Genomic DNA, 14,190 nt, shown 5'->3' with positions numbered 1-14,190 from the left:
AGAAAGAGATATATCCATCTAACGGAAAAGAAAGAAAAAACCACCCATACGAGGTAGAATAGTAAGCAAGTAAACTGCATTCTCCTATTGCCTGCCTGGTCCTATGGACTCAACCCGTCCATTTGGGCCACATATGTACGTAAGGGAAGAGAGAACAGCGATTGTTTTCCCCATGAACCTCCTTCTGCTGGACACACGCAATTCCCGCGAAACAAAATAACACCTTTCCCTTGTGCCTCAGACTGCCTCGTCAGCAAGGAGGAAAAAAAAAAGGAAGGAAGGAAGAAAGAAACCCCTCTCAAGCACAAGCACAAAGTAACTCGCTCCGAGAGGCAAGCTTGATTCCCAGCCGTATTCGCGGATTAGTAGCAAGGCAAAAGAAAGAAAAAGTACACTTGCGTTTACTCCTCCTCGCTAGATTCCTCCTCGTCCTCCTCTTCAGTCGCGGCGGCGGTAGCCTTCTTCGCAGACTTCTTCTTCTTCTTCTTATTCTTCTTCGTTCCCGTGGATCTTGCCAGTGGCCTCTCGAGAATCTTCAAAATCTCTTCGTCCGTAATTTTCTTGTCCGACTGGACCTTACTCAGGTCAAGAGGTGGAGGAGCTGCCAACCTCGATAATCCATTCTTGGTAATCACTGTAAAAAATGGAAACGGAGAGAAACGAAGTCGAATATATCAGCAAGCAAACTCCGGAATACCTCAATTCCCTCTCGCGGAGAGAAAACCGGGATTGCACATTCAAGGGGAAAAAACGCAAAATATGTTACACATACCAACAGTGGTTAATAATCTGGACACTGGCGAGCCATCAGCTTCTCCAGCAGGATCGTACTGTCGAACCACCCCACCGCGAACACACTCGACAACACCGACCTTCCCAGCCTTCTCATCCTCAAGCTGGCGAAGACTGAACGGGAATGTTCCAAACCGCCTCACGATTTCCGAGAGCGTCTGTCTCGAGCTCGGCCTCTTCAAGATATACGTAGTCGTGGTACGGCGGTGCAGAGTAGGTCTGCACTCCAAATTCTTCACCTTCCCAGACCCGAGACTAAGACCCACTTCGACACCCCATGCCTCTCCTACCTCTGCAGACCCCTCCCCCTTAATCCCCGCACCGGGAGCAAGGATAATCTTCTTCTTCCCCTCGATCTCATTATGCTCGAACAGCCAACTAGTCGTGTTCTCCACCAAAGTGCAACCGTACGACTTAGCAACTTTCTCCAAAAGCCCCGAAATGGCAGATTGCGTGGGCGGCTTCGCGGCCGCCGCTTGCTTTTTCTCCTCGTCAGAGCCGCTTGCAAGGAGGCCCGGGGGGATCATGAGTCTCAGGAGCAATTCGTTCGCGTAGTACGTCGCCAGGAGCAAATCGGCCTCGCGGCCCGTGACGCTTCCATCACTGCCCACAATAATGGTGTCGCACACGATGGTGCCAAACCCGTCGATTTGTGCACCGAGCTGGATCTTGACGACCTCATTGGCCTTGAGCGTCGTGGCAGCCTCCTCCGCATCCGACACCAATGGGGTATATGGAGTGACGAACGAGCTTGGGGAGACGGTGGTTGGGTGGGAAATGCCTGCAGAAGCAACAAAGAAAAAAATATGCGGACGGCGAATTTGTTATTTTATTTTATTTTTTTTTTTTGGACGAAGGGAGGCGACATGTATACAAAGACCGGATTGAAGCAGCGCGAATAATACTATGTCCACATACCCTTGGGGACTTTCTTGCCCTTGTAGACCTTGGCAACTTCCTCTTCCAGAAGCTTATCACCCTTCTCACATATCTCGATCACCTTCGCACCCTCGACACACCATCCTAATTTGCCGCAGAGTCAGCTTCTGGTGAGCTTTTTACGAGTGGTCCATTTGAGGGAATTGGGCAGACGAGTTCTTCGCGATAAATTTTTTTTTTCGTTTCCTTTCATTTCTTCCTGTCCAGCTTCCTTTGTTCCGAAGATCTTCGAGAAGCATGGGATGAAAGCGGAAACACAGGCAGGAGAATCAAGGGGAAGAGATACAGCACCTGTAACAGTCTCGAGGACTTTGTGTGAGATCTGCGCGGCAGTTTTGTACTTTGTCAAAGTATCCGGGTTATTGAGGGTGTAGTCTGTCCGCAAAAGGGGGATGTCAGTCATCTCAATATAATTTTCAGAAGCACACAAAAACTGAAAGCAGAAATATAGATTAAAACACCCAAGCAGGATAACACAGCAAGTCGGATGATAATATTTATATATAATAATAACAACAATAATAATATGAATACTCCGTGTTGACTTAACAGACCATAAGCTGTAATGCCAGCACTCAAGTAGCGCGGACAATTGATTGCCCTCCCTCCAGTTTTGTGTGTGTGTATAGAAAAAATAGGAAGATCGTGGTCGAACAACTAGATAGTAGAACTCACCAATCTCCGTAGACTCGGCCATTGCAAAACAAGTGTCCTTCGCAGCAAATGCGAGGAACGAACCGAAGTCGGGATATATATAAGGAGGCGATAATAGAGTGCAAAGTAGCAGCTCGCGTGCGTGTATACCAGAGAGAGGAGACAATTGTTGCTCTTCGTATGGGATTTGTAGTGGAAGGTGAGTGAGGGGCGGCGTGGTGGGGAAACCTGCTGAGTGGGATTTACAGGAGCTTCGAGGCCAAGCAGCCAATACCGGGTCAATACAATACATCGCTTAGTTCGTAAGTTACAGGGTTGATGTCAACTTACATCGTAGGTGTGTCAAAAAAAAAAGCACATAACTCCACCCACCGTGAAGATCAGAATTATCTTTGAGGTCCATGTGTATCTCCAGCGTATAGGCTCCGGAATTGAAAGGATTGTATTTCATCATTTCATCATTTGCTGCTGTGGATAAAAGATACAACCACTGAGACCCTTCAATCTAGATCACATGACATAACCTCTCTTGGCACCTGCGGAGAACGGAACAGCGACATCACGAGGTCTGGTCGTGAGAACCATTCCAAGGTTGATGATGATGATGCGGGCTGGCTGTTGTCCTCTGTCCATATCCCACGGCTGTCTGTTGATGCTGGCCATAGACGGATACTAAGGAGGAGTCGAATATTTACTACCTTCTCTCGTGGCTGTCAACAACATACGAGGAACTAGCTAACTAGTTGACTTTATATAAAGTACTCTAGATTGACATCTTTCGAACGCGAAACATGAAAGTTGACCGCCCATTGCCCATTCGCATCCTCACTCATAACATCCGCTATGCCACGTCGGCACCTTTCAGAGGGGAGAAACCCTGGAAAGACCGAAAGCAACGCCTACTAAATGAGCTCCATTATCATTCCTGTCATAATCCGGAGACATTCATCTGCTTGCAGGAGGTGCTTCACGTCCAATTGAATGACATCCTCTCAGGTCTCAATCCCAGCACCAGCACCAGCACCAGCACCAGCACCAGCACCAGCACAGGGGCGACTACTGAATGGGCATATATCGGTGTTGGACGGGACGACGGCAAGCAGGCAGGGGAATACTCCCCGATCTTCTACCGCCCCGCCGTCTGGGAGCTCGAAGAGTCCAAGACGGTCTGGCTCTCGGAAACCCCTTCAGTCCCATCCAGGGGCTGGGACGCCTCCTCCATCCGCATTGTCACAATTGGCGTTTTCAAGCATCTCGTGAGCCGGAAGCGGGTGCTGGGCATGAGCACGCATCTTGACGACCAAGGGTCCAAGTCCAGATATGAAGCGGCGAAGTTGATCCTCACTATGGCCAACCTGTATCTCACCAAAAACAGGCTGGCCAGCAGAAATATCAATGGTATTTTCCTGGCGGGGGATTTCAACAGCGAGGAGAATCAGGAAGCCTATCGCGTGCTCACTGCCGTCGATTCGCAGTTTGTGGATGCCCAGAAGCAGGTTGATACTGCACTAAGGTATGGAAGTGAAAATACCTATACCGGCTTTGGCTACGAGGACGAGGGTCCGAAGAGAATCGATTACGTTCTAATCGGCCCCAAACACGGTGTGAATCCGGCATGGTCTGTCGAAGGGTATGCTGTGGTGCCTAACAAATTTGATGATGGCGTGCTCAACTCAGATCACCGGGCAGTGGTTGCGGATGCTGAACTATTCTGAGTTATGTAGTTGCATTCACCTTCTTCTTCTTCTTCTTTTTTTTTTTTTTTGTCCTGTTTTGATTTTCGTATCTCCGCATTTTGATACTCGCTCATCCTTTATCTATACGTCTATATATCGAATCACATGATTGAGCCACTTCAATCCCATGGGATATAGGCAGATATCCACGGTAGAACCCATGATCTGTGCGAAAGTAGCCTTGAGGCCATACATTTCCGTAATGATCAATCCACAGTCAGTTTCCACCTTGCTGGCCCGGAGTATAAAATATCCGGCCCGACACTGCTGAGTCAGCCGCCCCTTCGTTGCCTCCTGTCCGTTCCTCGTTTTCAGCCCCAACCGCGGCGACAAAGATGCGCGAGACGCAGACGACCTGACCAGGGCAGAAGCAGCAACGGTGAGCAGAGCAGCGCGATTCCCAGCAGCAAAGAACCCCGGCGCAAAAACCATCCCGATTCCGGGCTCGAAACACACGAAGTTCAGGGGCTTTCGTTAAGGTTTCTCCCGCAATACAAGCTGCGCCTCTTGACTCGCCCATGGGGCTGCCCGACCATTGCACGGCGATACTTCATCCCATACATCGGCTCCCGGCCATCGCAGGTATGTTTCTCCCCCGCGCCAATCCCACTTTTTGTTATTTGCCATGCATTTATTCTTATCCCATTATTTATTGTCTCTGCTGCTGTACTTCTTTCTCGCTCCCTCAGCCCTGGGTCGGGAATTCGGTTCAATGGCGTCGCAACTCTTGTCTCCCTATTTTTCATTCCCCAATATATAACCCGGATTCCATCGCGTCAGATCCTCCGGGTTACCCTGTGGCATAGCTCTCGGTGCAAGGATTAATGCATTTCTAACCATTGTAACCTTAGGTCTCTCGTCTTCATGATACTTTCGCAGATGATGCATCAATAGTTTTTGCCCAATCCAGTTTGCGAATCCGTATAACTTCGGCGGTGTGCACAGACACCTGCTGCATCATAACCCCCCATCTATTTCCCTTTACACGACGGAACCCAATTTTCCTCGAAAATGCCTTCTCCAAATAACCAGGCGGTCGATGCCTCCAAACAAGAAACAGAACTCCATAATAACCCTCCTCAAGATGCGACTGACCCAATGGAACATGGTGATATATTGGCTTATGTGGAAGGTACACCCACAGTGAACACGACCTCGAACGGGCAAGTCGTTAATGGCTCCGCCTTAGCAGCTTCAGCGGGAGAAGAGACACGGGATGAACAACAGGCGACAGAGCTTTCCGTGACAATCAATACAGATGCGCCCGAAAGGTCACCTCCAAATTCTCCCAGCCGCCCGCAATCACCAAACTCTACAACCCCAAAGGCAAATGGCGACACACTCGGTCGAAAACGATCTCGATCGGGTTCGATAATACGTTCTACATCCCCTCCACCTCCATCCTCACTCCTTCCTGTCCGCCCCCGCGAAACTCCTGTAGATAAAATATTGCTCGAACAATATGTCAATCGAGAATTCCACCACTCTGCGCTTATGGCCTGGAAGAATCCCCATCAGGAGCTCCTCAAGCAGAAGCGCGCTGAAAGGGATTACTACCTGTCTTTACAGCATGAGCGTCGGATGAATCCCGGAGCAATATTCGGATACGGATATGAAGGCTACGGAAACGCACGGACGGATCTAAAGTCTCAACATCCTCAACTTCTTTATCCTTCCAATCGAAGGCGGCCGGGCGGACGGAAATCAAAGGACATTCGCATCTCACGAGATGACATGCTCACGCAGGCAGAACAACTCGAGGATTTGGTTCCCATCCGCCTGGACATTGATTGGGATAAGATTAAACTTCGGGATACCTTCACTTGGAATCTTCATGATCGAGTCACCTCGCCAGATGTGTTTGCAGAGAAGTTGGTTGAAGATTTGCGTCTCCCTCTGGAATCTTGCGGGCCACTGGTGCGTCAGATTTCCCAAAGCATCCAAGATCAGCTAGCGGATTTCTATCCTCAGGTGTTCATGGAGGAAGAAAATTTAGACCCTCATCTACCCTATCACGCCTATAAGAATGATGAGATGCGCATCCTAGTCAAACTTAACATCACCCTCGGCCAGCATACGCTGGTCGACCAATTCGAATGGGAAATCAACAATCTACATAATTCTCCCGAGGAGTTTGCAGTTCAAATGACGAAAGATCTCTCCCTTCCAGGAGAATTTACTACTGCTATTGCCCACTCTATCAGAGAGCAAGTTCAACTCTTCACCAAGAGCTTATACATTCTCTCACACCCCTTCGACGGGCGACCGATCGAAGATCCGGATCTCAAAGCATCCTTTCAACCATCCCCCCTCCCCTCACCATTCCGCCCCTTCCAATCCGCCAAGGACTTCACACCCTACCTTTATGAGCTCAACGAAGCCGAGCTTGAGCGTACAGAAGTCTCCATTTCTCGAGAACAACGACGGCAAAAACGCTCAGTCAATCGACGTGGTGGCCCTGCTCTGCCTGATCTCAAAGACCGCCAACGCACCATCCGCACGCTTGTTGTCTCTTCTGTTATACCTGGAGCAGCATCCTCAATAGAAGAAAGCCGCTTGTTCAAGCGCTCTCGTACCAATCGGAGTCGACGTGCAGCTACTGGCCAGCGGGATGGAGGGGATGAATCTGACGATTCTGAGAGCGACGAATCGTCTGCGGGCTCGCCCGCGATATCACACCTCGCCCAAGGAACCGCTAGGACCAGAGGCATGAGAGGCGCTGCGTCAGTTGCGCAGGCTGCTATGCGCGCCAATCTTGTTCGATCCGCAACCCCTGAAGTCACGAGCCTGGAACCGAGAGCCGCAGCCCGACATCGCGACTACAGGGACGAGAGCTCCGACGTGCCTGACAAACTCATTGTGAAATTGAAGATTAACAGGGACAAATTCCGCCAATTCTTAAAGGACATGAAGAGCAATAAGACGAATAAACCTATAGCCGCAAGGGGATCCACGCCATCCACTGGCACGAAGAGTGTAACCCAGACGACCGCGACCACGACCGCGACCGCAACCGCAACCACAACCACAGCCGCAACCACAGCCGCAACCGGTACCCGTAGCTCCATGGGTCCGCCGCAATCCCTGACTCCCCAACCCACACCACCAAAACGACCTACCGCATCCCAGCTGAATGGTGTAATCGATGCACCTCTACCCCCGCAACCAGGAGTACCAGGCGTACGTAGCTGTCTCCAGCACCCAACCTCCCATTAACCTAACAAGAAACCACTCCCCTCCACTAACCTCCCATATCCAGCCTTCACCCCCATCCTGGCTCGTCCGCGGCCTAAATAACCTCAAACGCTCCTACCCACGTGACTCCTTCGAAGGCACCATGCGCTATACCGCCGTAGACCCACACACTGGCCTCCCGCTTGCCAACGCTGCCACCACCCACGCGGGCCAGAAGCTGACATATAAATACTTCCCGCGCATCCGCTGCCACGATTGCCCCGGGAAGTTATACACGCCCGGTCCGGCGATGACGGTGGATAATTTCGAGGTACATTTGAAGAATCGGCAGCATAAGGAGAGGGTGGAGGAAAGACACGCGAAGGCGGCGGCGGCGGCGGGTCGTGCGCCCACTTCTTCCCGCGGTGCTGGTAAAGGAGGGTCTGCGAAGGAGGGTGCAGGGAATGGTGGTGACTCTGGAGAAAATGCCGCTGCCTCTCCTCCAGACGCTGCCAATGCTGCCTCGTAGTTTTCAATTTAATCAGTTAATTATTTTTTTACTTTGCGGGAAGAGGGAACTGTTTAATATAAATTTTTTAGGGGTGATATATGGACATAAAGAGGAAGAAAAAAAGCGCTGACGATCTCCAGTTCTCGCCTTGCACTCACGCGTGTGTGTGAGAAAGAGAAGAAGAGTTGATTTGGTTGAAATCCAGGAGTTCACTTGGGCAAATAATGGGATTGGGTGAAAATTTGCCATTTTCGTTTCCATGCTCATTTCCATTTCCATTTTTCATTTTTCATTTTTCATTTTTCGTTTTTCAACTTCCCCTCCGCCCCTTTAGATCGTTCTCTTCTTTCTCTTTATTTATTTATTTTACCCCTTCATGTCATTACCATTATCATTATCATTATTACCATTATCACCATTTTATCGTTAAACCATTGTCATTAAATACTTTTACCGTCTTGCATGTTGTATGGAGGAGTGTTTTTTCCTTTTTTTTTTTAAATACCTTCTCCAATTTATTTCTGCTGCTATTTCCCTAGCCGTCCAGTTATAAAAAAAAAAAAAAAAAAAGTAAATGAATATCGATTTGATACACATACATTCCTCCGAGCATCACCGTCCCGTTGTGTGCCTGTTTTATTTTAATTCGATGAGGGAGGAGATATTGTTATCTACTTACCTATGTATTTCTCTTTTCCTATATATATATATATATATATATGTATAGCTGGCATCTATTTTTGACCAAACACAGTAGGCGAGCAGAAAAGAGGCCTCGAAATATCGAGGGAATAAAATAGGGGGGAAAGGCAAATTCTGTATTGCATTATTTGCGTGAGCTACAAAACCACCTAGTAGAAGTTGGTGTATTGGTGAAGTTGGTGAAGTTGGTGAAGTAGTTGACAACAAAGACATTTTGAGAAAATAAGTCACAAGTTGGAGAGGGAATATACATTGCGTGAGAACAACGCCGGCCAGATCGAGTGGGTGATATCGAAAAAAAAAAAAAAATAGAAAGAAAAGAAGAGAAAGGGGAGTGAGAGAATCAACTAAACAGTGAATCACATCAGATGAGTGCATGGAACAAGAAACTGAGCATGTTTACGGACAATTTAACATTTGATATGCAGCTATTGACAGGTGGGGAAAAAAGAATCGAACATGTCACTCAAAAGCATAAGGGGGAGAGTTAAATTAAAAAGAAATGAAATATCTAAATGAAGCAGCAGCAGCAGCAGCAACGAAAAATTTACACGGATAGATAGATCAACGCAAAGAAACCATAACACATCAGAAATATGAACATCATCAACGCGCCCGCCGCATTGACCTTCTCGCCGGTTCCGCTTCAGTAGTAGCGGTAGCAGACTGTTTCTGCTCTGGTGATCCTGCTTCTCCCCGCGTATTCCTTGACCGGTTCTTACCCGGAGGTCTGCCCCTACCTCTGCCCTGGCCTTGAGTAATAGTAACAGGCGAAGAAGATTCGGCTTGCTGCCGTTGTTTTTTCATAGGCATTTGGCGCTTAGATTTCGGCTGTGGGGCCGGGGAGGATATCTGGACATCTTCCATTGATTCATCTTGGTTGCCCGAAAAGGAATTAGGGGTAGCGTTGTTCCGACCTTCCTCTTCGTCTTCAGTCACTTTGTCTTCTGGTTCCTCTTCTGCCTTGGGCGATTCCTTCCGACCACTACCCTCGCTCTCTGATTCGGCGCTACTGTCTTCCTCTTCCTCCGCCTCACTTTGTTCCTCTTCCGACTCCACCATTTTCATATCGTCCTCATCACTATCCCTTTCAGCGTAGGAAACATGGGTTTTGATTTCCCGACCACTTCTACGGCGGGCATTTGATTCCGTCTCACCTGGCCTTCCGCCACCATCCCAATCATCTTCGTCGCTCGTCTTCCTCCGCTTGGCAGGCTTTACACCCGTTTCTGAGATCGAAGATTTCCGAATTGGGAGAGCCTTCTGTTTCTTATCTCTGCGCTCCCTTTTTAATCCACTACTCTTGTCCATAGATGGTAGATCTGCCTTCCGTTTTCGTGCTTGACTCTGCACGTTAGACACTGACTGGGTTCTTGGCTTCATGAACAATCGGACAATGCGGTCGAGCTTATCGTCAACCTCCTCTGCTAAGTAATTTTTCTCTGCAATAGAAACTGCTTCTCTGTGGATTGGTATAGTTGTAAAGAGTGAACTTGGGAGCCGCATTTTGCCAGGATAAGTTTGGAGAATATTGGCTGCTCCACTGCCACCACCGCCACCGATTTTATGTTGTTGGGAGTATAATTCTGCGAAGCGACGGGTGGTCGCCTGCGCAAGGTCTGAGAGAGTATAAAGGCGAGTGGACATCGTTGCTGAGCCGGTGATGGCGTCTCGAACTTGCTTAACTCGTTGTATGATGTGGAAAATAAGGGAAAGGTTGTTTTCGTTGGCAACTGCAGAAAGGTAGAAAAGTATGTATCGAGCAAAATCCGCGAGGTCATCCACTTTAGTAGACTCGTCAGATGATTCAGGGGGGTAATCAGGATGGTATGCTAGAAGGGAAAGAAGGCGTGCAGCCAGTGATTCCATGACTGTCTGCTGGTCTGATCCCTTGTCATTGTTTTGCGACAGGCGGGTAAAGAAATGTGTTCGAGATCGTAGCCAGGTAAGTGTGCTGTCCTTGAGGTTTTTATTTGGTTCAAACGCCAGGAGGAAGGCAACAGCATACCATCTTGTACCCAAGTGCGTCGTTTGCGTAAGTTTCTTCTTTAGCTGTCCGATAAAACTCGACCTCACGGGCTCCAATTGATCCTGCGCAACAAGGGCGACAACATTGAAATCCGTCGGGGTCAGCATCTTTTCGCAGATTGAGTGAGCGCTACTAAGTTTGATGATAAGTTTTGCGGCAAGTAAACGAAGTCTTGGCTTTTGAGTTGCTGGAGAATTGTGTTTCTCAGAAAGTTCTCCGTCGTTGGCAACAAGGGTATTGAGGATTTTGTAAACAGGTTCAGCACAAGAACGGAAAGTCTGTTCATCTTCTATGCTTTGCTTGGCACGGACTCTGTTCACGAGGATCTTAAGGGCCCATTCCTTAGCAGACGTCTCATCATCTATCTCATCAGACCACGTGTACTCAGCGGACGGTTTTGATGACCGATTATTGAATAGTATGTCGTTCGTAGCGATAGAGATGATCGCATCACTTTTTTCATCTGCAATCTCTGGAGCAAGAAGATTGATTTGGGATATCGTTGCAAGTTTGGTGAGAAAGTGTGGTGAGTCGTATGTGCAGTTCTGGACTGACTTCTTTATTAGGTCTTTCGCATACATCTGCTTCTTATCCGATGTGGCCATGATAATAGAGACGGCATGTTTCGCCGCTTTGGGCGACGAGCTGTATTGGGCGTAGTTGGTAAGAGCAATTAAAAATTTGCGCTCCGTGGGAAGTTTAGTAGGTAGCTTCTTCGCGAACCCGGCGCAAGCTTTTAATACCTCCTCAACGCCCGCCTCATCTGATTGCTTGGCGCTTGGCGCATGAGATTCCAGGTCTTTGCACATATCTTGGACATGCGCTTCGAGAACTTCTGGGTTTTGGGATGAAGTTTCTCTGAGCATTTCATGTGCGGTATTCGCAAGCCCGAATTCGTCACTTCTTGACAAGTCCATAATCGCAGGGATATGACTTCGGTTGAAGATTAGGGAGCTGCTCCGGTAAACCAACGGAGTTAATGTCTCGAGCAAACTCGTAGAAGCAGAGGTGTTTGTTGGGATTCGCTTGGATAATTCCCTGATGGCCTTTGTTACGGTTCGGTAATCACTCACGACAGCCATAGCGAACCGAATAAGCTGGTAGTTGCGCCTGTCATGCATTTTTGCAAATTTCCAAAGGTCCGCCGAAGCTTTGGCTTGGTCTGGAAGCATTTTGGCCAGGTTATCAATGACTTTAGATAATTTCGACTTGGTAATTTCCTCATCATTGTCCATCACACCGCCCTGAAGTGATTGTTAGAACTTATATCATATTATGAATACCAGGGTACCCTAAGACTTACATTGTATTCCTCACAGGCGGTCAAGTAGAAAGTCATAAATGTCCTCATGCTCAATTGACGAGCTTGCAAGGCGAAGAATACCTTTTTTGCCCGTTCGTCTAGACCCTTAACCAGTGTAAGAATTCGTCGAACACGTATCATTTCAATATCAGCTTCAGTATAACCCTCAGCTTCCCGAGTTGAGCTTTTCAATTTTCGCAACTGACTCGAATCGCCTTTGACAGGTTTTGACTTTAGGGGAGGATAATTCAGTGGTAGAAGAATTTCGAATATTACATGGTCAAGGAGAAGTTGAATATCAAGATTATTCGTGTAATAAGCGTCGAGAATTCGAGAGGGAATGTCCTTTAGAACCATTGCAACTTGCTCATTATTCGCCTCGATTTCACCAGATGCGACCCCCCATATACGTGCTAGTATCTTCATGGCCTGCTCACGGACAGTGCGTTTTCGATCCTTAACACGCTCAGCCAAAATGGAAAGAACAGAACCTTGATCAGAAATTCCACCACTGATACCAAGTTTTTTGACAGTGTCTGAGAAACCAAATGTCCCGATGACTTCAACTGCAGCAATCCTGACCTTTTCATCCGCATCTCCAAGCATTTTTGCTAGACTTTGAACCAAATCTTGCTCTTCATTGGTGCTGAGCCCAGAGCCACCAGCGGACGTTAGTATGATTCGACCGATCCCCGTAGCCCAAGCAGCCCGTACAGATGCAGATTTATCCTGGCGTCGACTAAGAAAGCTTTGGTACGCGGTGGAATGGGCTTGTGAAAAGGGTTTAGGAGCGAGTGGTAGGAGTAGAGCATTCGGTTGCGTGATTTGAGATTCGCCTGTCAATGTTGCTGGAGGATAGGCAGCTGGATCCATGGGCGGCGGGGTTGGAGGGCCCGCGACGCCGATGCCAGCTGTGACATCGCCGATTGTTTGCGTGGCGAGAAGTCGTAATGATACAGATTCTGCGGACAATTCCGCTTCTAGTTGTGGGATCACATTTTGAAGCACATCCGGACAAGCACGCCACACCTCTCGTATAAGACGATGCGCCTTGCTTAGCTCTTTAATATTTTCAGCCTCGTCGTCGGAATCATCAATGCCTGCACGATGATGCACCTTCGGTAGCCCATTCGTCTCCGTAGAACCTGAAGCATCTACAATCACGTTGTTGAAATATTGGCTCACATAGCTCGTCATCTTTTCAGGACAAGCGCTGCATATGGCCTTAGCCATGTTATAAGCAGGGGGGTATTCTTTCAGGAGTAATGTCCCTTGTTTTGCATCCACATGCGCACCGTGTTTCTTGCTTTTGCCGCTGGAAGTGTGCTCGACGATCCGCGGATCAACGCGCAGGAATTGTGCGATAATAACATCAATGATTTCCGGCGCAAGTACTGACGATTCATCAATAATAGGTACCAGAAGCCGTGTCATGTCATATTCCACATTCTTTGCTAGTTCTTCGCCCGTTGACGATTTTGATGAGCCCGATACAATATCGAAGCATGACGAAAACAGCGGGAGAATCAGGGTATCAGGCGCATCCAGATCTGTCAAAAGCACGATACTTTTGACATCTGCAAGGGACGAAAGAACATATACGTGTTGTTCATTATATGCATTGGAGGGATCTGCGAGGGCAGGAATTATTGAGGTGACGATGGTGGTAAATATATCCTATGGCAAATGGCTATGTCAGAATTTTTCCCCTCCCTCAAAACCCATTCAATAAGTATCAGTCCAAACCCGCATTTCCATACCTTTAGCTGATTACCCGTAAAGGGGGCATTTGGCGCGCAGAGGCGCAAAATGTCCACGACGCAACAAGTCGTCCATGCTCGCACACCTTTATCTCGGTGTCCTAGCAAATGCCCGCTTGCCAGCTCCTGGGATACCTTTTTCAGCGAGTCCTTATCCGTCTCTTCCTGGTCTAGTTGTCGCAGTTCAAGCGCGAGCGATTCCAGCCTCTCCAACAAGTCTGCAACCGGAATCGCTCGACCAGCCCGCCATGAGAGCGTCTCGTTAAACCTTAGGCGACGGAGGCCACTCGATTCTTCCTCAGGCTCAGCAACTTGAGTCGTAGCAGTAAGAGAATGTCGAGTGCGCGTAGGCATCGTCGTTTGTGGGAAAGAGAGAGGGGGGGGGGGTTCCTCGGAAGCTAGGTGACCATATGGTTGTTGATCAGAGGTGAAAAGGGGAGGGCACAGATTTGGCAATCAATTGGTCTGGTAGGACAAATCCGGGAGAGACTTTGCTGGGTTCGCGAGAAGCAATCGTGACAACAATGAGTTCAACGAATAGCCTGTGTACCCGGGTCGTCTCTACGCTGGCTTTGCTATATGAAGCGAAT

At 48.5% G+C, this 14,190-nt stretch overlaps 4 protein-coding genes across 4 annotated transcripts; 2 read left to right on the top strand and 2 right to left on the bottom strand.

Annotated features, from left to right (window-relative positions):
- Positions 1-60: 60 nt before the first annotated feature.
- On the bottom strand, positions 61-2,505 carry HCBG_07444 (curved DNA-binding protein; the record flags this gene model as incomplete). The annotated part of the gene is made up of 5 exons (XM_045434493.1): positions 61-634; positions 773-1,573; positions 1,711-1,815; positions 2,023-2,106; positions 2,407-2,505. The coding sequence occupies 5 exons, from the start codon at positions 2,426-2,428 to the stop codon at positions 402-404; spliced, it is 1,245 nt and encodes a 414-aa protein (XP_045284700.1).
- Positions 2,506-3,176: 671 nt separating this feature from the next.
- Positions 3,177-4,100, top strand: HCBG_07443 (endonuclease/exonuclease/phosphatase; the record flags this gene model as incomplete). Its single annotated transcript, XM_045434492.1, has 1 exon — positions 3,177-4,100. One exon carries the CDS (start codon positions 3,177-3,179, stop codon positions 4,098-4,100), a length of 924 nt encoding a protein of 307 aa, XP_045284699.1.
- Positions 4,101-5,132: 1,032 nt separating this feature from the next.
- HCBG_07442 (transcription factor Snf5p) lies at positions 5,133-7,824 on the top strand (the record flags this gene model as incomplete). The annotated part of the gene is made up of 2 exons (XM_045434491.1): positions 5,133-7,301; positions 7,381-7,824. 2 exons carry the CDS (start codon positions 5,133-5,135, stop codon positions 7,822-7,824), a joined length of 2,613 nt encoding a protein of 870 aa, XP_045284698.1.
- A 1,290-nt stretch (positions 7,825-9,114) lies between these two features.
- On the bottom strand, positions 9,115-13,954 carry HCBG_07441 (uncharacterized protein; the record flags this gene model as incomplete). The annotated part of the gene is made up of 3 exons (XM_045434490.1): positions 9,115-11,781; positions 11,841-13,517; positions 13,601-13,954. The coding sequence occupies 3 exons, from the start codon at positions 13,952-13,954 to the stop codon at positions 9,115-9,117; spliced, it is 4,698 nt and encodes a 1,565-aa protein (XP_045284697.1).
- Positions 13,955-14,190: the final 236 nt, after the last annotated feature.

This window comes from Histoplasma capsulatum (genome assembly GCF_000150115.1).
Source record: "Histoplasma capsulatum G186AR genomic scaffold supercont2.12, whole genome shotgun sequence".
NCBI classification, from domain to species: Eukaryota; Fungi; Ascomycota; class Eurotiomycetes; order Onygenales; family Ajellomycetaceae; genus Histoplasma; species Histoplasma capsulatum.
Note: the sequence above shows the minus strand (reverse complement) of the source record. Positions and strands in the feature narration are given on the sequence as shown.